At 42.4% G+C, this 21619-nt stretch overlaps 1 protein-coding gene across 1 annotated transcript in view; it reads right to left on the bottom strand.

Moving 5' to 3' along the window:
* Positions 1 to 21619, bottom strand: part of plekha7b (pleckstrin homology domain containing, family A member 7b) — a 127813-nt gene that overhangs the window by 41324 nt on the left and 64870 nt on the right. Inside the window, exons 6-23 of the mRNA XM_037692724.1 lie at positions 21150 to 21254; positions 20735 to 20807; positions 20150 to 20250; positions 15083 to 15261; positions 13385 to 13813; positions 12677 to 13211; positions 10415 to 10498; positions 9985 to 10119; positions 9094 to 9147; positions 5893 to 5964; positions 4730 to 4810; positions 2930 to 3079; positions 1921 to 2022; positions 1571 to 1682; positions 1162 to 1349; positions 713 to 904; positions 513 to 630; positions 230 to 357 (exon numbers count right to left, since the gene is read on the bottom strand). Of these exons, the coding sequence (XP_037548652.1) occupies positions 230 to 357; positions 513 to 630; positions 713 to 904; positions 1162 to 1349; positions 1571 to 1682; positions 1921 to 2022; positions 2930 to 3079; positions 4730 to 4810; positions 5893 to 5964; positions 9094 to 9147; positions 9985 to 10119; positions 10415 to 10498; positions 12677 to 13211; positions 13385 to 13813; positions 15083 to 15261; positions 20150 to 20250; positions 20735 to 20807; positions 21150 to 21254 (2838 nt within the window). The remainder of the gene's footprint in view (positions 1 to 229; positions 358 to 512; positions 631 to 712; positions 905 to 1161; positions 1350 to 1570; positions 1683 to 1920; positions 2023 to 2929; positions 3080 to 4729; positions 4811 to 5892; positions 5965 to 9093; positions 9148 to 9984; positions 10120 to 10414; positions 10499 to 12676; positions 13212 to 13384; positions 13814 to 15082; positions 15262 to 20149; positions 20251 to 20734; positions 20808 to 21149; positions 21255 to 21619) is intronic.

The raw sequence follows: 21619 nt of genomic DNA, 5'->3' as shown, positions 1-21619 counted from the left end.
GATGGATGGATGGATGGATGGATGGATGGATGGATGGATGGATGGATGGATGGATGGATGGATGGATGGAAATTCTCATAAATGTACAGCACAATAATTAAATTCAAGTTTCTGATATAAAACAGATTCATTAATTACTTAAACATCGTTTTCCTAGAAGCAGCTTTAGACGAGACCAGTAGAGCAGTCCCAAGATAAGTTTCTTCATCAACTTAACTTTTGAATGTACCTTTGCTTCCATGTAGACATGAACTTCGCTCACCTTCACACCAAACGCTGACGTTGATCTTCTGAGAGTCACGTATGAGGAGATGCTTGAAGACTGATTCAGCCGCAGTGAGGAGGAGCCAGATACTCCTTCAGGAGAACCAAACAACAATAAAACTGTCCTCAGCTTGACATCACATGAAACACTTATATAAAAAATGTTATTTGTTGCCCCCCCCCCCCCACACACACACACACACACACACACACACACACACACACACACACACACACACACCCCGTACCTCTAGTAGGTAATGTCTGGTAACCGCCATCGTGGCTGGAGGTTACTACACTGATGTGACCGTATCCGTCTCCAGCCCCCATGAGCTCAGGATCACTCAGAAAAGGTCTTAGCTCCACCTGAGAGACGCACAAACAGATAAGCAACAAATTCACACGTTTGCAGCGTAAACACAAAAACGCACTCACGCACTTCGAATACCTTACTGTCCCCGTTTGTGTACTGGCCGATCTCTCGATCGCGTTTGCGTTCGTCTGACTGCCGTTTCAAGCCACGCACAGATGTGTGTCTGATGACTGTTGACTCCCGGGGCAGCGGCGGCACAGCGGGGGGGTGCTCTTCAGGACTGTAGATCTGAGGTAGAGGAGGTCTGGGAGGCACATCATCGTCACTCTGAACACACAGCAACAGTGAGACGCGTGTAAATGTTTGAAAACCACAAACGAGAAGTTTTGTTCTTTTATATTTGCTCCAGAAACCACAGATAAAAACATCTGTCACGCTGCAGCTGTTTCGTTTACTTCAACAAGTAATTGACCTAATATTGAATAAACATAACTTTATTTTCAAGCAATCCCAAGATGCATGAATCTGAATAAAGAGCGTTCACTCACGCTATAAAGTCTGTGAGGGAGGCAGGGGTCACTCACCCATTTCAACCCACTGAAGACGGTTGCAGAGTGGTGTAATGGCTGCTGGGTGGGACTTGAGCAGAGAGTGGGACTGCAGGTGATGTGGGAGGTGTGATGCTGCTGCTGGGACAGCCTCATCTCTGTAGACTGGTCCCCAGACACAGAAGGCACTGACGATACTGACACTGAAGGCACGAACTTTCTCTCTGGGGATTGGAATGAGCGTAAAACACGCGTGCTGTAAAGACGGTAAATTCTTTCTTGTGAGAAAAACCAACTGCTCTGAGCTCTGCTGTGAGTAGCTGTTAGCTTGATTCCCCCCTTTACTCCCATCTCTTCAAACTGGCATTGCTTCTCTTACCACTCACAAGTCCACACCCTTCAAACATGTGGTCTGCAGTCACTCTCTGTAAACGTGGACTCTCACCTGGGTTGGTAACAGAGGAAATTGTTACTTTGTAATTGGCTTTGGTGGTGCTGAGGCCTGCAATGACATCCTCGATCCTCCACAGCTCTTTCCTGATCTGAACCTTCTCCTGCTGCTCACAGAGACACAGAACCACTTACAGATGTTCACACGTAAAACAGAAACATTTACCTGAACACATGCTGTAAAACTGCTCGAGCACAAACACAAAGCTCGGCCGAAGACAAAAACTGAGACGATCAACTTAAAATCAATTCTCGTCTCGTCTGAAGTCAGTATGTGCAGCTCGTTCTGACTCATGTCTGTGCGTTAGAGAGAACGACAGCTTGTGTGTATGTCAGAGCCACAACCTGAGAAAGATCGCTGCGATTCATCTGTCCCTGCAGGGCTGACTTCAACCAGTCCACATCTCTCTCCAGCTGCTTGTACTCATTCCACGCATTCTCCATCTCCTACAGAACCCAACATGAAAACACAAGACAAGACTTTTCTTTACGACACGGTAGTTTTCACATAAATCAGCTTTGAGGTTCAAATCTATACGCAATTAAATTTGACATCTAACTTGAAATATGTAAATGGACTGTACCTATACTGCTCCTTTCTATCTGATCAAGATCCTCAAAGCTCTTTACAGCAATCCGTGCCTCATTTAGCTCCACACACACTCATACAGCTCTACTTTAACTAGACAAAGACTAATCAGAGCTTTATCACATTCAGACACTGATGGGACACATCAGAGCCAATGAGGGTTCAGTGTCTTGCTCAGGGACACTTGAGCATGTGACTGCTGGTGGAATCGAACCCCCAGCTCTCCCATTGGAGGACGACTGCTCTAACCACTCAACCACAGCCGCCCAGTATTCTGAAATAATTCATTTTTTCATTGAAGTTCATTTTAAATAGTCCAAATGTTCACTGGCACCAGTGGTTGTAAATATGTTCTTCTGACAACGAAAGATAAAAATGCATTTGTTTACCGTCAGTAACCCTTGTGGTTTATTTGTAAATCATTTGCAAACTTTAAAAATGGTCATTTTCCATTCAAGTACTAAATATTTTAAATGCCAGAGAACATTCTGACCAAGATGCACTCATGAGTTTCTTGGTAGGCCCAGGTTTGTCCCCGTCACTCATCCTGATGGCCACAGTCAACCTGAAACACTGCGCCAGGTGCAGACGATCAGAAAGCAACAAGTAAAAAACAGAAGTGAGCACCGACCCGCTCCATTAAAAAACACAGAGACTGACATGCACTGCAAGAGGAAACGACTAAAATCACTTTGTAAAAAGAAGGGCAGGCTGCAGGTTCAGTCCGTGAACTTTGAACTTTTCTATCCCTGCGTTGGCTCTTACAGTGGAGACTTGAGATATCCCCGCCCGGATGCGGACAACGTCCTCTTGTAACAGTTTTTGCTGATAGGAAATTTTCTCAGCGTGGGTCGGCTGATCTCGGTACTCCTCCATCTGCTGGTGGGACACATCCAGCACAGACTCCAACTTGTCCTGAAAAGCACAGAATCCTGGTTTACAAAGCCCTGAACATAGTTTTACTCAGAGCGTTTCAAAAAGAGCCGTCTGCTGACAAGCATTAACAGTAAGTGTTACTGACAACGTCTTATCAAACGAGCGCTTCCTTATTTGTTTTGGTGAAAGTGTCACTGGCAGCAGTTGTGGTTTCCTTAAACAGTATCTACAACACTAATGTAACCTTTCACCGTGCACTCGAGGTTGTCCATCACGAAACAGTGATTCATATCACACTTTATGAATCATTTGTAAAAGAACAAAACTTTAGAGAAGCACACAACCGTTCTTTAAATAAAATGGTGGAAATGCTTCTTTAGAGACAAAATTCATACAGTTGAGTCAAAGTGGTTCAGTTCAGTTTTTTTAACAACGGAAACACAAATACTCATCTGCAAGGAGGGGATCGTTACTGTGTGTGTGCAGGGGGGGGGGGGTGCACATGCATGTTTGTGTCTGTGCATGTGTGCACCACATCTACAACTGATTAACTCCTGCAGTCGATCTGATTCAAGATGTCACAGCTCATCCACCTGAGCAAACGCAAGCTTGGATATACAGCAGTCCCTCGTTTACCGCGGGGGATCCTGAAGCCCCACGATAAGTGAAAAACTATATCTGCATATAGGGGAGTGGTGGCGCAGAGGTTAAAGAAGGTGGGCCTGTGATCGGAAGACCGCCGGTTCAAGCCCCAGTACTGACATGATGTGGGTGGGATAGGTGAAGCACCCACACCTGCCCCCTCCCTCATTCGTCCCACTCTGGGCCCTTGAGCAAGGCCCATCTGCTTAAGGGTTTTTTGTCCTAAATAGCAGCTCTCTGCTCCACACAGAGGCTGTGGTTGCGTCAGGAAGGACATCCGGCGTAAAAATAACTGCCAAGTCTTCGTGCGACGTAGTTCGCTGTGGCGACTCCTGAAGAAGGAGCAGCCGAAAGAAGAATATATATATATATATATATTTATATATATAAAGGCATTTTAAACCCTTCCCACACACTTGCAATATTCTAAACAATGTTTCTAAACTCTAAACCTCTAAAACACACAGAATGTCATGATTTCAGCTCCTGCCTCCACTGCTCTTAGCCACGCCCACTTCTCTGCTCTGCACGAGAACAGCTGATCAGCTGCAGCATGAAGCTTCTCCTGCAGTGTGGGCTGCACAAAGGTGCAGCAGGTGCTAAGTAATTTAAAATAATTTATTTTAAATAAAACTTCCATCAATCTGCCAGTTGTGTGTCATGTCCAATCTTATTTTGAAAAACCGTGATAGAGCGAGTCCATGATAAACGAACCGCAATGTAGCGAGGGACTACAGTAAGTCTCTTGTACAGATGTGCTGTGGTAGTCGCTGGCACTCATCCTCGCGCACACACACACACACACACACACACACACACACACACACACACACACACACACACACACACACACACAGGTGCATCTAAAAAAAAACATCCATGTCATTTATCAGTCATTTCTGAAAGTGAAACTCATTTATTACTTGGATTCATTCCACAGAGTGAAATATTTCAAGCCTTCATTTCTTGTCGTTTTGATGATTATAGCTTAAACATAGTGAAAAGACAAAAGTCAGTGTCTCGTTGTGTAAAATATATCATAAAAACCTTGTCCTCCTTCAAAGCACGTATCCTGGCTTCTAGTTCTTGTAGAATCTTGTCTTGCTCACAAAGTCGACTTAATTTGACCTAAAAGAAAAAAAACAGGCTGTTAAAATGTTAAAAGACCGTAAAGGATCTCGGCGTGCGCTCTGGTTAATACTTCAAACTGCAAACAGGAAGAGATCAAGCAGAGATTAGGAGAATAAATGCAACTTGTGTTTCCACGAGGCCAACGGTTCCGTTCTTCTGTTCATTCACAATTTCACTACAAAGCATCTGCGTGAAACGAATCGATCGCTGACTCGAGACTTCACTCTCTGTCAATACGTTTATCTTTGAGAAAAGCCCCGAGGAATCTGTCTCATCAGCGCAGTGAAAAATATCAAAAGGTTTGATGCCGTCTTGTTTGGGGGTAAGATTTGGTAACGACCATTATGAGCAATCATAATCAAAAATCCATATTTTCACAGAACTGTTTACTCCGAGTGACACTTTGTTTTCCCAGAAATGGGTTATGTGTTTATGAAAGCAACAGAAGACTGCAGCTCACACTCTGAACGCACCCCCCCCCCCCCCCCCAGATCTATTTATCATACTGTTCAATTAATAATTGAGCTGTTTTTTATTTTTGCTGCCACATATTGTTGTTTTTTAATTGCATGAAATATTCATCGCTCAGACAAATTTACTGGCAATTTGCTATAAATTGTTAAAGTGGAACAATGCTAATGATGAAAAGCCAGGACATCCATCTTATTTACCTCCATTCAGCCCAAAACAAAGAGAGAGAAGAGCAAGATGAAGCAAATCAAACTGAAAAATTAAACAGCTCAACATCTAAAACTCCCATTACATGTATTTTTCCCTTTAAATTGTAGGGAGTAAAATGAAAGCTGTGGTCGATACGCTCAGGCCGCACTGTGCAGCCTGGATGGGTGTCCCCACAGTGTTGCAATGTGCATACGTTCCCTTCCCTCTGCCGCCTCTGTTTACCACAACTTAACAACACACACACACACACACACACACTGAAAAACCACACAAAAAACATAGTAAAGTCAGACTAAAGTCTCCCTCTCATCAGAAGTGGAACTGGAGATGTTAAAGGAGAGCGATGGGTAAACGGCGTGTTTTTATGACAAATTCTGAGAACACTGTTGTTCACTTACATCAGCATCACTTTCTGCAATTTTCACAGGCCTCAAACGTCGTTCTGTTCTCAAGCTCTCACGTCCGGTAACCTGAAATGCATAACCATCGCTCGTAAAATGAAAACGTTCAAAACACACAGAAGCTGCTGCGCAGGTCACGCTAACTGAAACACCACCTTATGCCATGTCTTTTTTATTATTATTAAAAGATTATTAAAAGAGCATGTATGTATGTTTTCTTACAGGAAACCCTAAAACCTCAGAGCTGCTCCTTCCTGGTTGCATAAATGATCAGATCTTATTGCATTCGTTTCAAACTAAGAAGATCTGCGGTTGATGTTTTTGAGAATCTTGTGCCACACATCTACTGTGCACTTTATGTTTTTGACTAAAAGTTTTTATCTGCTGGTAAATCTTCAACATTCATGAGCACCGCAGAGAGAGAGAGATAACGGAGACGACTTGGTCTGACTGCATTTTACATTTTGCATGTGGTAAACTGTTCAATCTATTGTTCGTTATTTTTGTTACAGACGTTTGCTCCTTGTTGAATCGTGTTATATTTACTGTTTCTTAATTCCTCACAAAGTCATGATTCTTTCTTATTTGACATCAAACTCTGACTCTAAAGCAAGAAACATCTGTCAGTTCACGTCTGATGCTTCAAACTGGGCACTTGGTGGTGGGGTCGAGCTCTCCCCCTGATATAACTGGTCTTTTGCTAAATGTTCTGTTTTGAGATGAGTGTGTTTTATTTTATTCTAATTAGTTATTCATGTTCTACATTTCATAATCAGTGCAGAACATGATGAACATGAAAACATGTCCTAATCATGGGTTGGGTGTTTGCTGGTTTCCAACAATGTTCAGTCAGGTCACCTGGTCCAGGTCCAGTTCAGGTGACCTGACTGAACATTGCTGGATTTTATATCTGGATTATTGAGCATGGACTTTGGTGCTCTTTGATTTGTTTACCCTTCACCTCTGTAAGTACTTGTACACAGGTACTTTTATTCAAACTACAAATAACTACTTTGTATATTTTCAAACCATTTAGATCAGTGATTCTCAAACTGGGGTCCTTGGACCCCCGGGGGTCCATGAGCCGGTGGTTTTTTGTTTGTTTGTTTGTTTGTTTTTTTACAAGCACGTAGACGTTTAACAACCTGTTAAAATACAAAAAAATCCAGGAAATCACATCTACCCCCACCCCCCACCCCCACCGGCTCACCCGCTATTTGTGTTCCAGCATGGATGTGTTCACAAACGAAGCTCCGTTCCTGGTCGGACTCCTGTGGTTCTGATTCTGTTCAGTTTGACGGGAAGAGTTTTCTGTAATGATCTGAAGAAGTGGCGATACACTGATGTTCGTTTTGTGGATTGGTAAAGTTTTAAAGTGGTTTTTGATGCTGTTCATTTTCTCAAAGCTGTAATTTAAGCAAGTTGAAATTAAAATTTTGGCTAATTAAACGTGACTTGAATGAAAAATACCCATGTTTAAAAGTATAAAAATGGTATTAGCACTATTAAAGAACAGGTCTTAAGTATTTACGTTACACAAATATTTCCACTCATTAAAGAGACAAACTGAAGAAAATATTTTAATAAACTTGAGGGTTCTGAGGGGCTCCCTGAAGCCACAGCTTGAGAACCCCTGATCTACATAATCTGATGTCCTTTAAACCACCTCATTAAATAAAATGTAAAAGTCTTCCCTCTTTTATTTTCAAGGTACTTTTAAAAATGTTTAGTAAAATATTAATGAACATTGGTTTTATTTAGCATCTTTAATGTAAACTTATAGAATCGATCAGCCCTCGGCTTCTTCTGCTTTTAACACTTTTGCTTTATTGAACTGAGATTCGTCAGAAAGTTGTCGCTCATGCTAAAGCTTGAAATTAATCGTGTTTTCATAAAACACCCCCCTCGGATCGCCCCCCCAGCACCACAATGTAAAACAGCACAAACAGAAGACGCAGTTAAAGGGGCGTTCCACTTATTTGCATGTTAAAATTAAAAAACAAGTCAAATCAAAGACTTTACATCCTGTAAAAACAGATTTATAACTTAGTCTGAGTTCTGGAGGCAGGACTCTGGTTTGAGAAAAAATTAGTTGATCAGCAAAACATGTTTTCTTTATTTTTTCTTTTTGAGTTTGCACAAAATATTTAAAGAAAATCTAATTTACATACTGGAGGCATTAGGTATGGTAGGACGTATGCACTAGATGTTTAATTATAAGGGTCAAAGGTCATCACATAAGTTCGCCGTGCGTCATGTACCACAGAACTTGGATGTTTGGGTGTGAAAGGACGTCCTACCTGTGTACAAGTTAGAAAACCAATTACTTCCACCACTGCTGACTAACTGTGTCCATGTAATTTTCTGAATGTCCCAGTTCCCAGAAGTTAACCCCAGCAGAAACAAATCACCAGTATGTTTCTCAAAGAGCAGCACTGGGTAATTAAGGCACCTCGTTTTCTCTAACAGGCAAAAATAAACCAAGTGGTGATTTCAGACAGACTTTCAACACTCTACAACCAAAAATGTTTCTTCTTCTTCTTCATGCAAGGAAGCGCTTTACTTCCTGGACGTCATCTCAAATCTAACTGTGTTGGGGTTCCTCACAGTTAGAGATGGGAAAGTGAGAACATATTTTCCAGGGATGCATCACGTTGCATTTAAAAACAGGAGAATTAACTAGTTTACTTTAAATGCACATTCAGCTACAAGCTGGAAGAGTTTGCACAAATACATTCATACTGCTCTACAAAGGTATGAACGAATGTGAGGGCCAATAATCACACACTAAGCTCATGTGAATTTATATTGTTTGTAGAACACACAGGAATCAGAAGTCACATGTTATTAAAGCGCCATGTGAAAATAAAGAATCATCATCCTGTGCTGCTTTACTCCACAAGTGTGCATCAGAGAAATCCAGTCAATTAATTCAATAACAGACTAAACTTTGGACATCCAGACACAGTTTCCACTGGAATATATGCTTAATGTGTTTATTTAGTGATGCAAAAGCAGATTTTCTGTCCTTAAATGAACAATTTGCAACATAAGAGGCCTGTTAAAAGACGAGTTAATGCACAATAAAAGAGCAGAAAGCACAGGGTGAACAGAGGACAAGACAAGAGAAGAGAGGCAGCAGCAGATTATAGAACAGTAGGAAAAGGATGAAGTGGTGTTTATTTCGTTGGGGCCCACCTTCAGATCTAGATACTCCAGGTCCTTCTTCAGTTGTATGTAAGTATCATCTGCCTTTAAATGAGCAGCGGAGAGATAAGTCATTTGAAGTGATGCTGCAGGAGATCAAAGGTGACCCCTAAGGTCTTCATTTGCTCTTCAGGGTTTGTTAACAAAACCTTCATTACCTCAGTCTCAGTACAGTGTGCTGTCCCCTCTGTATTTTATGTGACATTAGTAAAGCTGAACTCTAATTAAGTAACCATGTGATGTTTTCATCAACTGGTTCAATAACAACCGAGCAACACGGGTCCTGTTCATGGCGTGTGGTCAAGCTGTTTAAATTTGCTCATGAGCATGGAGAACAGCCAAAGAATGGTTAGATGTCAGAACCTGGGTGGAGTTGTCATTACTGAGCACCACTGCGGCTTCGCTGCAGTCCTGCGGAAGATTCTCCTCACAAGCTCGTAAAGCAGACTGTGGCCCGATGGCTGCTGCAGAATGATAACTCCAGAATAATCAGTGCATACTTATGCAAATGTGCTTCGTGCGGTTATGCAGCAACAGACTTTACATCTATGAAGCAGAGTAGTGTTTCTAATACAAATGCATGTGACAAGCAGCATGCTTCAAACATGACTGATGACATTGAACTTTGTTTTAAAAGTACAGTTGCAAAAAGCCTCCAAAGCATTTGCTTGTTAAGAAAGGTGACACATAGCCTGAAGTTAATAAGCCCCACACAATCCATGCCAAAATGGCTGAATGAACACAAACAACCAAGCAGTCAAGGCTGCAGAGCCTGTAGACATGACGGGGGTGATGTGTAGGAATGGCTGGGGAGAAGGGGGAGCACGATGCACGGGCAGGGGATGCAGAATGCCGCATTAGGGAAGAATGAGGTTCCCTGACCTGCAAGCTGGGGCCCAGAAGGCTGCTGTGCTGGTGCTGCTGCAAGTGAGCAAACGCACTGATGGGGCTATGCACACCAGCCATCTTGGCCTGGTGCCTCCGAAGTTGAATGAGGAGCAGAGTCAGCTCCTCTGGCTGTGGCCAAGGTTTAAGGTAGGGAGGCCCACAGGCCAGTGACGGTACAGAGGGACGAGAGAAAAGATTTGATAACATCCAGGTCAAACAGTGGCCAAGTAGCACAGAGGCCAGTACGCTGCTGATGTCCTGTTTAAGTTGAACTAAGGAGATCATTAGAAAATTAAAAATCACTTTCTTGATGTCACATTGATCAGATTTTAAACTGCTACCTATTTTTACTCGTTTCCCTACAAATGAACATTTATTCAAAATAAAATAAAACCCCACAGGTCACGTTTGCAGAAGGTCTCACCGTTTTTCCGTGCAAGCTGGGAGCGCTGACAGTGTGCGTGATGTAGCCCATGGCTGGCACGGACCGTCGTTCCATTTGGGAAGTCTGCGGGACAGCACAACTCATGTCATTATTCAAACTCTTCTAGAATCCAAAGAAACAAGTTTACAAAGTTGAAAGTGAGAGGAAGCTCACTCGACCACACTGAACCATCGTTAAACCCGTGCCTCCAAGTTTGCAAACAAATTAGACTACACAGCAGATTTATTTTTTCATCCATCCATTTTCTGCTCCCCCACTTCTCACTCGCAGCCTTTCATGAAACAAGGTGTGCCTTGAGTTTCAGACGCTGCGAGGCTTTGGAAGATTTGACATTTTTGCTTAACGCACAGAATTAGCAAGAAAAACCAGACCCACTCCAGAACCTTAAAAGGACACAAACAACAAGAGATTTCATTAATTACACATAAATTATACCAAACCTGCTTTCTTAAAATAACATTTGTTTGCTACCAGCAAGAGAAGCCCTGTGAGCCGTTCCCTTTGAGATTCCCATGCCACTTTTTTTGCTGTATAATAGGTTTTTTATTTAAATTCAAGATCAGAAGAAAGAGACCGCTGCTGATGTTTGGGATACAGTAAAGATGTTTATAGGGTGCTGAGAAGCCCTGGGCAAATTGGATTAGCCGCTCATAAAACATACTGTACTTCTTAATGATATTCCAGCAGCATGCACATCACTGTTACTGAAGTGCTCTCTAGCAAGAGCACCATCGTCCTCGGAGATGCTGGCTGCACGAAGCAAAGTTCACACTAAAATTAGTTTCCTTAAACGTTGCCTACTTGAAAAGGCACTGTGGCCGCCTTTGTTACACATGCGTCCTCCTTTAAAGGGTTTCCTATAATTGTGCATGGTCCCAGTCAGTGGTAGTAATTAGTGCCTTGACATGTGAGTGAATGATGGGCAAAACAGAGCATCTGCAACACTTTGTTGACTTGCACAAGGCCAGCGGGTTGGTTGAGAAACTTGTGTGTGCTGGCAGCTGTGGTGACGGTTTGGAGGGAGAACTGTTCACATGTGGAGGGTGTGGTGAGAAGACAGCGCAGGGTGGGGATAATGGGACATCCTCTCGCTTCGTCTCCTGCGGCGGTGGCGGTGCTGTCTGAGCGCTTTGCTGGTTTGAGGAACGACGGAGCGCCAAGTCTTTACTCACACACGCTCGCACCACCTGCGAGTGCGCCTGGGCGTGGACTCTGTGAATCGCTTGTGCACGCTGAGGAGCTGGAACCTTCTCAGGCTTCTCAGCCTGATCTTCCCATGGGCTCCTTGTGAGCCCACAACTTGCTGACATCGCTGGTGAGAATGAAAACATTGTTTTTGACTCGCAACGTGAGATCCATCACCCCTTCGTGCCAATGACAGGCTATTGGTGGGTGTTTGTCTGTATTATAGTGTTACAGACTAAATGACTGAGCACATTTATGAAGCAACACATTATACTTTAGATGGGCAGGTTTCCACACTTGGTGCTTACTAAGTCTCAACACCATGAGAACCCCCCACTGGTGCTTCTTTTCTCACTTTGATGGTGTTTTCATCCAGTTTACACACCGAGGAGATAAATGATAGAAGATGGAACTGAAGCGAACATTTATTACTTGTTATCGTCCTGATTACTCATAAAGTTATTGATCACAAGTGGTGAGAATTTAGCAAAACAAAAAAGTGCCACTAACAGCCTTGTGGGGACAAAAACTTCAACATACAACTGCATTCAGTTTATAAAAAACACCAAAAGAACAGGACACAAACCATGAGGTACTTTACAAAATGCTGATTTTTATGTTTATTAGCTCATTAAAGTGAATAAATTTAAGTTTGAAGCCTCAAAATGGAGTTTAATTGTCTTTTTATGTAATTAGCTTTCTTGAACAAAAGACTGTTTGACTTTTAATTATTATTTATTATTATTTATTAACCTTTACTTAACCAGGCAAATCCCACTGAGATCACAGATCTCTTTTGCAAAGGAGGCCTGGACCTGAAGGCAGACTAACACGCATGGTTTTGGTCTGTGGGAGGAAACCGGAGAAAACCCACGCATGCACGAGAAGAACATGCAAACTCCACACAGAAAGACCCCAACAGGTCCAACTGGGGATTGAACTCAGGACCTTCTTGCTGTGAGGCAACAGTGCTAACCACTGAACATTTGGGTTCTTAAACCTTCTGGACTAACTAAACTATCAGAAACACAAGTCTACCTGCTGTAGGTGTCCTACCTGAGAAATGTGGGAACAAATATTGCCAGGGGAGCTGGATCTCGTGCTGTCGCCAGGTCCCAGTTCATCCAGGGGTCTGACTGTGCGTCTGTCTGAAGGCGTGTGTGGCCTGCGTGGGGACAGGGGTTTAAAGGGGGATGGGGATGAAGGGGGGACTTCACACGGTGATGGAGGGACAGAGATGGAGCGTGGCATTTCCACAGTAACTCTGAAAGAGTCCGTGAAGTTGGAGCCGGTGTAAAGAGGCGCGGTGGGGCTGCCGTGACGGAACTGCTGCCGCTGCTGCCACTCGTACAGCTGCCACACCATTCCTTCCTTGGAGGCCATTCGTTCATCTGTGGACATGCGGAAGTGGCTCAGCCGGTCGTGGGCGTACTTATAGTCACTGGGCAGGTTGCCAGACGCAGGAGGAGAGCTGCTGCCTGACAGGAGACGAGGAGACTTTGGCAACGAGTGATAGGTAGCATCTGTTGTGCTGGATTTAGGCTTTAAAGGAGGAGTTCGCCGAGGGAGGTTGTAATCAGCAGAGGGAGCACTGAGACACAGACAATAACAATCAGTTCCTTTTGTTTACATAAATAAAATTAAACACATACTTTGACAAGGATCAAAATAAAGTTCTCTTATTATCCACAAGATGGAGCCAAACTCATGGTTAAGCTATCGTTGTTCATGGTGTTCAACAGTGACAGATTTAAAGTGACTGACCTTTTAGCTGGGTCCCCTTTATGAACTTTGACCCACTGCTCCACCTGAGCCAGTGTATTCTTCCTCTGAACATGTTTGTCAGAGTCCTTCCGTGAAACCAAACCCCTCTGATAAACAACATTTCCGTTTTGCTCCGGCGGTAGAACCACCTGGATCACAGTCGGCTGTCCGTCTTTGTGGGCGCCGCCGCTGAGCGAGTCTGGAGACAGTCGCTCTGTTCGCTCCTGCGGGGTTGACTGAATGGACTTCCCGTGAATCTCCAATCCGTACCTCCCCTCATCACCATGAGCCAGTCTGACGCCTTCATCCTGAGCTCCTTCTCTGTCCGTCTTGTGAGCACGTTTGGACTTAGATGAATTCTGAGCCGTGTGGATGTGGTTCGTCTGTGGAACTGCTTGTTGTGCAGCCGTCTCCGGCGTCTCCATCTCTCTGTGAATACGTGACTCCATTAAAAAAAGGAAAATATTGTCTTGTATTGTTTCACACAGCCTAAATATTTTTTAACAAGATGAGACATTGAATTAATCTTCCAACCAGCATCCACCTTTTGACCTCTACATTTCATTATGATTGAACGCAGCATTATTTCTGAGACGTGAAACAGAGAATAAAGAACACAGCGGATCATTAAATGATCCGAGAGGTCATCTCTCCAACCACTTGTTCGGTTACAACCACGTTTGGTCATATTCATTACATGATCACATCTTCAAGCAAGTGCACAGCAAAACAATGATCCAATAAATTTAATTTCACAGCTATTTTTGTTTTTCACTAACAGGAGAGAAGACTAGAGCTCCTAATGAGGAGTAAATCCCCAGAGAATTGCAATGACAGACAATTTGTCTCCTTCAAATACCTCGAAGCAGTATGCCACTATCTGTGATTGGACGTGTGAATAATTAATTTATGCAGCTGACTTGTCGAAATGTGTGAGTATACAGGTACATTTGTGCTAACTGAGGTTTATGTTTTCATGCTCGACAACACAGTCAGTGAATGCCTCATCAGAGATCATTCATGTTTTTAAAGTATTTTACATAATAATGTCTTTCATTTCAGTAGTTTTCAAGAGAGACGTTTAATTTCTTTTAAACAAAAAATATATAAAGTACTGACCAAGATTGGCCACTAGGTGGGAGTGTTGTACAAAAATTAAACCATGCAGTTGTCTCTTCTCATGGGTCTGGATGCAGTTTGTGGTGCATTTATAACAGATGCAGCTCTGCTGCAATGAACACGATGGCTCTGATGCATCTCTGCAAAAAACTGTTCCAAAGAAAACTGCACAAGAATTTGGCTTTAAAACTTGTAACAACGAACTTCATCTCAAATGACAAGTGGATTCATTGAACCGCATTTACAACGCAGCAAATCAAAATGCAAGACAGAAAACACATTTTGCAAAACACATTTCAGTCTCCCAGACCTAGTTTAAAGAGCTAAACCTCTAATGGTTAAAAAAATTAATTAACATAAAGAAATAAATCCGAACCAACAGCTGCTCTCTTGTTTTGGATAAGCAGTTTTTAAAGCTGTTTGCTGTTCAGCCAACAACTAAAACTTAACTTTGATGTTTGTTTTTTTAATTTCATGTTGTAATTCTTATATAATGTAATATGTATTGAGCCGTGTATGTTATCATATTAAAAGATTTTCCGTCTAAAAGGACTGGAACAGGAAACGTCTGAGACCAACCTCTTTATAGTGTGGCTCTGCTGCATTAGCGCAGCCTGGTTCATGGCCCGGATCCAGCCATTCATGTCCTCCTGTGTGTCCGCACTGAAGAAATATGTCCGCATCCCGCAGTGTTCTGCCTGTGAGCCAATCACAGAGTTCTTATTGTAAATGTAGGAGCGCATTCCAGTATGGCTCGCCTGTCAAAAGAGGGCGATATGAAGAGGTAAGAGGAGAGATACCAGACCACTTTTGTGTTTTTACTGAAGTTTCAAGAGAAGATCAGAAGTGACAAACTTCCCTGAGAGCTGTCAGCAAAAAGAAGTGTTTTATTAAATCAAGATGGGGAGCAAAGAGCTGCAGCAGAAACAATATGTAGGTTTGCTGTTTCTGAGAAGGAAAAACACACAGTGCAGCTTTTGTCTTTAATTTTCAACAAAACTGGTGCAATCCTTTCAGCAAACAGAAAATAGCACAAAAATAGTAAATTAATATGCAGCTGGGGTCCTTTTACAACTTTCAGGGTGCACACATATATAGCAGCTCTGCAGAAACAGTTTATCTTTTGTAATGTCTCTATGATGACACAAATGTAGAATAATTGCTTTAATGTGCACGTTTTTAATGTACAGGAACAGTGACACTGTTTCATGGAAACTATTCTTTGGACATAAACATATCTTATATTCTGCAAAAAAAATTGTTTTGTGCAAAAAATGAATTCAATAAAGTTAGTTATTGTAAACTGTGCATACTTTGAGTACAATGTATAACTTATCTTTGTTTCCTCCTGGTTATTTACAATCATACTTTGTGCTACTGAATTATTCTGAAACAAAGGACGTGATTTCTGTTGGTTTACTACAATGAGCTGTAAAGAGGAATGCAAGAAGAAAAGCATTTAATGTATTTTAAAGAGGCACTGCACATTCATCATACATCCAGCAAAAACAAAGCACAACCAATCATAAAGCACGTTTACTGCAATGAATAAATGAGGGAAACTGAATTTCACTGTTTGTTGGTCCACTCACCACGGCACGTCAGAACTCTACCTGAGTTTGCTTGAAGTAAAACGTTAACTCATAATTCATCATTTTCCAAAACTACCAACTGACAGCAATCATTGTACAATTTATATTTTGTGTTTAAAGCTTTGCAAGCTCTCCCTTCCTCAAAAAAGAGCTATTTAATTATCATAAAAAGACATTTATGCATCTGTTGGTGACAAACAATACTAAACTACTGCAAGTATAGCAAGGGACAAACTGCTGACGGACACATACATTCAATGAAATTCAATGAATGTAGAAAGGAATGGGGAGAAAAGACAGTGCTGCCCACGCACCAGTAATGATGAAAACCAGTAAGTGATATGCAGCTTGACAAGACAATTGCCAGAGCTTCCTAAAGCAACGCAGTGAGCAATGAAAGTGAGCAACTGGGAAAACAAGCATCGTGGAAAACAAATGGCTTCATACGGTATCTGGACGTCTGCGTGTGTTCCTCTCCACACTGCACAAATATTCAGTTTGAAGTGAGTCAATGGAGAAAACAGAGGGTGTTGTAGTCTTCTACATCGAAGGTACGAGTTATGCCCTGCGCGGCGTGCTCAGTGTTCTGGGTCTGATTTGCTCACATTTAATTACAAAACAACGAGCGGTTGTGTTTTTATGAACCCAACGGTGCTGTACAAACACAACGTCTTAAATATTTAGAGGCAATTCATCTATAAATTATAAATCAGAACAGCTCTGGCATTGTCCACAGAAGACTCCGAAGGCTCCCACATACTCTGGCGCACTTCACTCTGCAGAGGTCCACGTGGACCCGATCAGACTCAGCGCGGACACGAAGCGGACGCCCTCAAGCCACGTCCGTGCAAAGATCAATTTTTACCACCGTATACGCGTACTCGGTGTCTCACAATAAACTGCCCGGCGACCGACTGGTTCGTATGCGACACCAATGTATTAAATTCCCGTTCTTCGTCCCTGGTCTGATTTAACGACCTTTTCTTTAGTTTTATTTTGCCAAGAGGCCGCGATCTCTTCCTCCTCGTCAGTTAATGCCATAACTGAAATTGTGAGAAATGAAGGAATTTGTCATGAGATAATTAAAACCAGGTCCAGCGTGGCTGCAGGAGGGTCTGGAGATTTCCCAGTGGAACGGTCTGATGTGTGGGCTGCAGGGCCGGCGCTCCCTGTTTATTTTTTATTTTTTAGAACTTTTTATTAACAACATATAAACACAGAACACCGCTGCTGCTTTCTGCCAGCTGCCTCTACCCGGGGCCGCCGGTAGCTCTCATATTTTTTTTGCGAACTGTCAATCAATCCAGTAGGCGTGTCGGCAAATGACCAATCGCGACCTCAATTTGTCCCAAAGGTAAACGCCCCTTGCCTGCGGAGCTGGCTGCAGCCCATCAGGGTGGACGCTTGAGTATGAAGTCTCAACCGTCTGCGGACAGTGCACGTCGAGTCCGCGTGGCTCACCGGGTACACAGTACGCCCGAGTATGTGGGAGCCTTCACTGCAGTCAGGTCTGTTTGATGCACATTTGAAAATGCACACTCAAGATCCACTATGAGCTGAAATGAGATGAGGATGGAGTTCTACCGATGAGTCCAAAGTAAAATCAAATACCTATTCATGCAAGACAGGAAGCCTGTGTGACTCAGGACGGCCACCCGCAGAGACCGGTACTCACTCCGTCCACGCAAACACACCGGGTCACAATGGATGGCAATTGACCAACAGGGAATGAGAGAAACACAGCGAGATGAGCAAAAACAAGAGAACAGAAAACAATAGGAAGTCACAGCTGACCAGAGGTGGCTCATAAAGAAAGGACTAAAATGGCTCCAGCTGTGGTATTCTGGCAACACAAGCATGAGCGGGTAACAGAGCAGCACTGGAACTATTACGATACTTTACGAAAAGCATCTTATCCACCTGGATGTAATCGGGCTCTTATAACAATTACTGACATTTAAGATCCATCAGATGCATGAAACTGACACTTTAACGCATGATGGCTCAAAAAGAGCTGAAGAATGTTGGTAGAGCTCTTCAATAAAACCCTGACTTTAATCTAATCTAATCTTAAATCGTGAACAGGCTGAAAGTAAGATTAGTTTTCAGAGCGCAGCAATTATCGTACAAATTCCACCGTATTGCCATCAAATACAGCAGCTACGTAGCACCCATGCCCATGTTCTCATATTCACACGGCGTGCACGCTCACACGTTTCCACAACAAAGTACAACAGTAAGAACTGCAACAGAACCCGTGGAGCTGCAGTGGTGCATTAACCATTCAGGTTGCCAGCAGCAGCCGGGGCTGGAGCCACTCGTCGTCTCCTCTGAGGGAATCCACAAAATACTGACTGGATGCATGAACGTAAAAACAATGAAGTATAGTCTTTAGTAAAAGAGATTTAAAAAATATGTTGTAACATAGTGTCACTGTGAAAAGTAAGGTTTTATATATAATGACAAATAAAAACATTTATGAGTCCTTATAAGTCATTAAATTAAGGTCAGAGCAACTTGACTTGAACAACACAAATGGCATATTACACTATTTGTATCCATTTACCAACATCTGCATCACATTGTGGCAAAGAAAGTCTCTGAAATGAGCGTGGCAACCTTGCTTAGGGTTTTGATTTGGACAGATCACCAGACTTCTGGAACAAGGTCCTTTGAGAGAGGAGGAGAACAGTGGAGCTGCTCGTCACGCAGAGCCTCACGTTTGGTGAAACCACACACAGCAAACCAGCACAAACACGTAAAACCAACTGTCCACTGCGCTGCCAACCAGCAACTCTTCTATGTACAGAAGGTACGCTGAATTCAAATATGAGGCCATCTGTGGCTGAAGCTGGGCTAACATGCAGCATGACGATCACGAACACAGCAGCTCAACATCTGAACAAAGAACAACGTTCAAGACCGAGAAGCTCTACAGAAGTTCACGATTATAAGACTACGAGTCTTTTAATGATGACATTCAATCAACAGCCATGTTACAGCAGGGTAACGTGCTGAACTTAATAATGAGATTGTAAAAATGTAACATTATAATTAAAATAGTTTGGAGTTACGTGAATCACAGCTGAAGGTCATTCATCAAAGTTCATGCTCAATAATCCAGGTAATAATCCAACAATGTTCCGTCAGCTCATGTGGACGATTGCTTTTTTTTTGTTCCGAGACGTTTCGTTCTTCATCCAAAGGACTTCATCAATCTGAGGAGCCGCCAAACAAACTGAATCCCACAAGCAGCACACTCCCATAGTGGAAAAAAAACAGTTTGTTGGTGATAAAGTTAATTAACAATCAATGTTTGGTAAGAGATGATAGCTTACACAGTTTGCAAATTATTTTTAAAAATCTCCTTTCCTTCTTTAGGGATCACTGCAGAGAGTGACCTTGCACAAGGATTACGTGATTTTTTTATGCCCTTCCTGACACAACCGCAGAGCAGGAATTGAACCGGTGACCCTGCGTTCACGAGTTCACTTCGTTAACGTCTTCACCACTTCCTCCCGTCAACTTCTTTATAATATATCACGTAAGAACAAGAAAAGTTGACCAAAGTGCAAAACAAGAAAACACGAACAGATCTTGTGTCATTAAGGAAACACGTAAAATACAACTACAAATGTAAAATGTTTATGAAAATGTCAAAATAAGTTGTTTATAACAGGGTTTGATTTGAAAATGTTCAATCATAAGTTATAAAAACTCGTCTTTCACGAAGTAAAACGCTACGACCACATCTTACATTTTTCCTTCGTTAAAACCATTTTTTACTCATTTCTGAAAATACGGTCATTTAATCCCACAAATAGTGAATCATGTCGTCTGATTCTTTCAACAGAAAGAAATTAGAACAAATGAAATGATCAATCAAAGCTGTAATATGTCGATCAGGTGCATCTTGTAAAAGATCATCAGGGAGATGCAACCAGCTATTCAAAGAATTATGAATGCCAAATTAATATAGCATAAAAAAACAAAAGCTGCACATGCACATAATAACATTTTTAATAAATCTCTTTCAGTTCCTCCTTTGTGTTACCTTGAAAGCATATTTGCGGTTTATGTGGTCTTCAGGCTCAACTGGTGCGATGACATAACTCGGCAAAGGGATGCTGCCGAGCACCGTTTCTTCCCGGCTGTCTGTGAAACAAGAACACACACACACACACACACACACACACACAGTTACAGGTGTTGAAAACACCTAACTCAGTTGAGTTCTGATGTTTACGAGCGAGTGCAGATTTACTAACAGCAGGAAAATGATTGAGGCATAAGTCACGGGTGACTCTTGTCTCTTCAAAGCCATATGGCAGCATGTGACCCGATGGGCCATGTGGTTTATCTATTGTTCAAGATGATTAACAGAGGAGGAGGTAGATCCCATAGCAACACAAACAAGGATTGAGTCCTTCAATATAAAGCTCAAGTTCATAACAGGAAAGATCAGAGGAAGTGAGTCTGGGAGAATAAAAGATGTCACACATCTAATAACAGTCGTTACTGGAAATGACGAGAGGTCAGCAGAGGTCAGCAGAGGTCAGCAGAGGTCAGCAGAGGTCAGCGTGCTTTACTTTGCAGCTACGGGGTCAACTCTGACCAAGTGCACTTTTTGTAGACTCACCTTTGTAGTAAAACAAGCAGTAGTCTGACAAAACAAACCACTTCCGTTTCCACAGTCGCATTCCAGAGCTGTCCTGGAGGTGAAGGGGGGAAAGTGGCACAAAGTGTATTTAGAAATGGTCCTCACAGGAGCGCATTTTAATTCTGGTTTCCATTTAAAAAGCGTAGCTTGGGAATTGCATGCTCATTAGCTCGAGTGGGGGGACGGGGGTGCGCGATGTTAGAACAATAACTGGATGTCATTGCTCTTTGGGCACAAAGCAGATTCTTTGTTTTCTTCAACACTAGCTGTTAAAGTCAATCAGTTTTCGTGGGACATTAGCTGAGGTGAAAGATATCCCACAGCATGATGCATTTAAAATGTGTTAACAGTTTAACCACTTCTTCTGCGTGACACAACAGGTGCATGAGCTCACCTGTTTGTAGAGCCAACCTCTTACAACCACTGGGACGTTGAGGTTTCTTTTAATAGCATGATCCCTCTTGCCAAAGCTGTGTACTTTCCCCGTTCCTCTGGAGCTCTGCAGGAAGTCACAGAAAACTGTGCAGTCAATTGAACGGTGGCGAAGGTGAAAGTCTGCAGGACACTTTGCTTTGTTCAGATTACACACACCGTTTTCTACAGTACAAAACCTGTGCAGACCTTTGATACTTGGAGCAAAAAGTAAGTAGTCGAACAGTTTTCTATGTAGGAAGTTCCTGAAATTTAACCATAAGAGAAGAGGAAATATCAGCTCACTATTTAAGTTACAAAGGCAGACTCTTATATTTCTGAAATACTTCCAGTTTACTTATAAAGTTTTTAAATAAACTTTTTTTGCTAGAAACGTTTGTTTATATATATGTATATATATATATAAATATACGTTTATATATATATATATAT

This window comes from Nematolebias whitei, chromosome 2, assembly GCF_014905685.2.
Source record: "Nematolebias whitei isolate Nwh7 chromosome 2, NemWhi1, whole genome shotgun sequence".
Classification (NCBI taxonomy): domain Eukaryota; kingdom Metazoa; phylum Chordata; class Actinopteri; order Cyprinodontiformes; family Rivulidae; genus Nematolebias; species Nematolebias whitei.
This window is presented reverse-complemented; position numbering and strand designations above follow the sequence as displayed.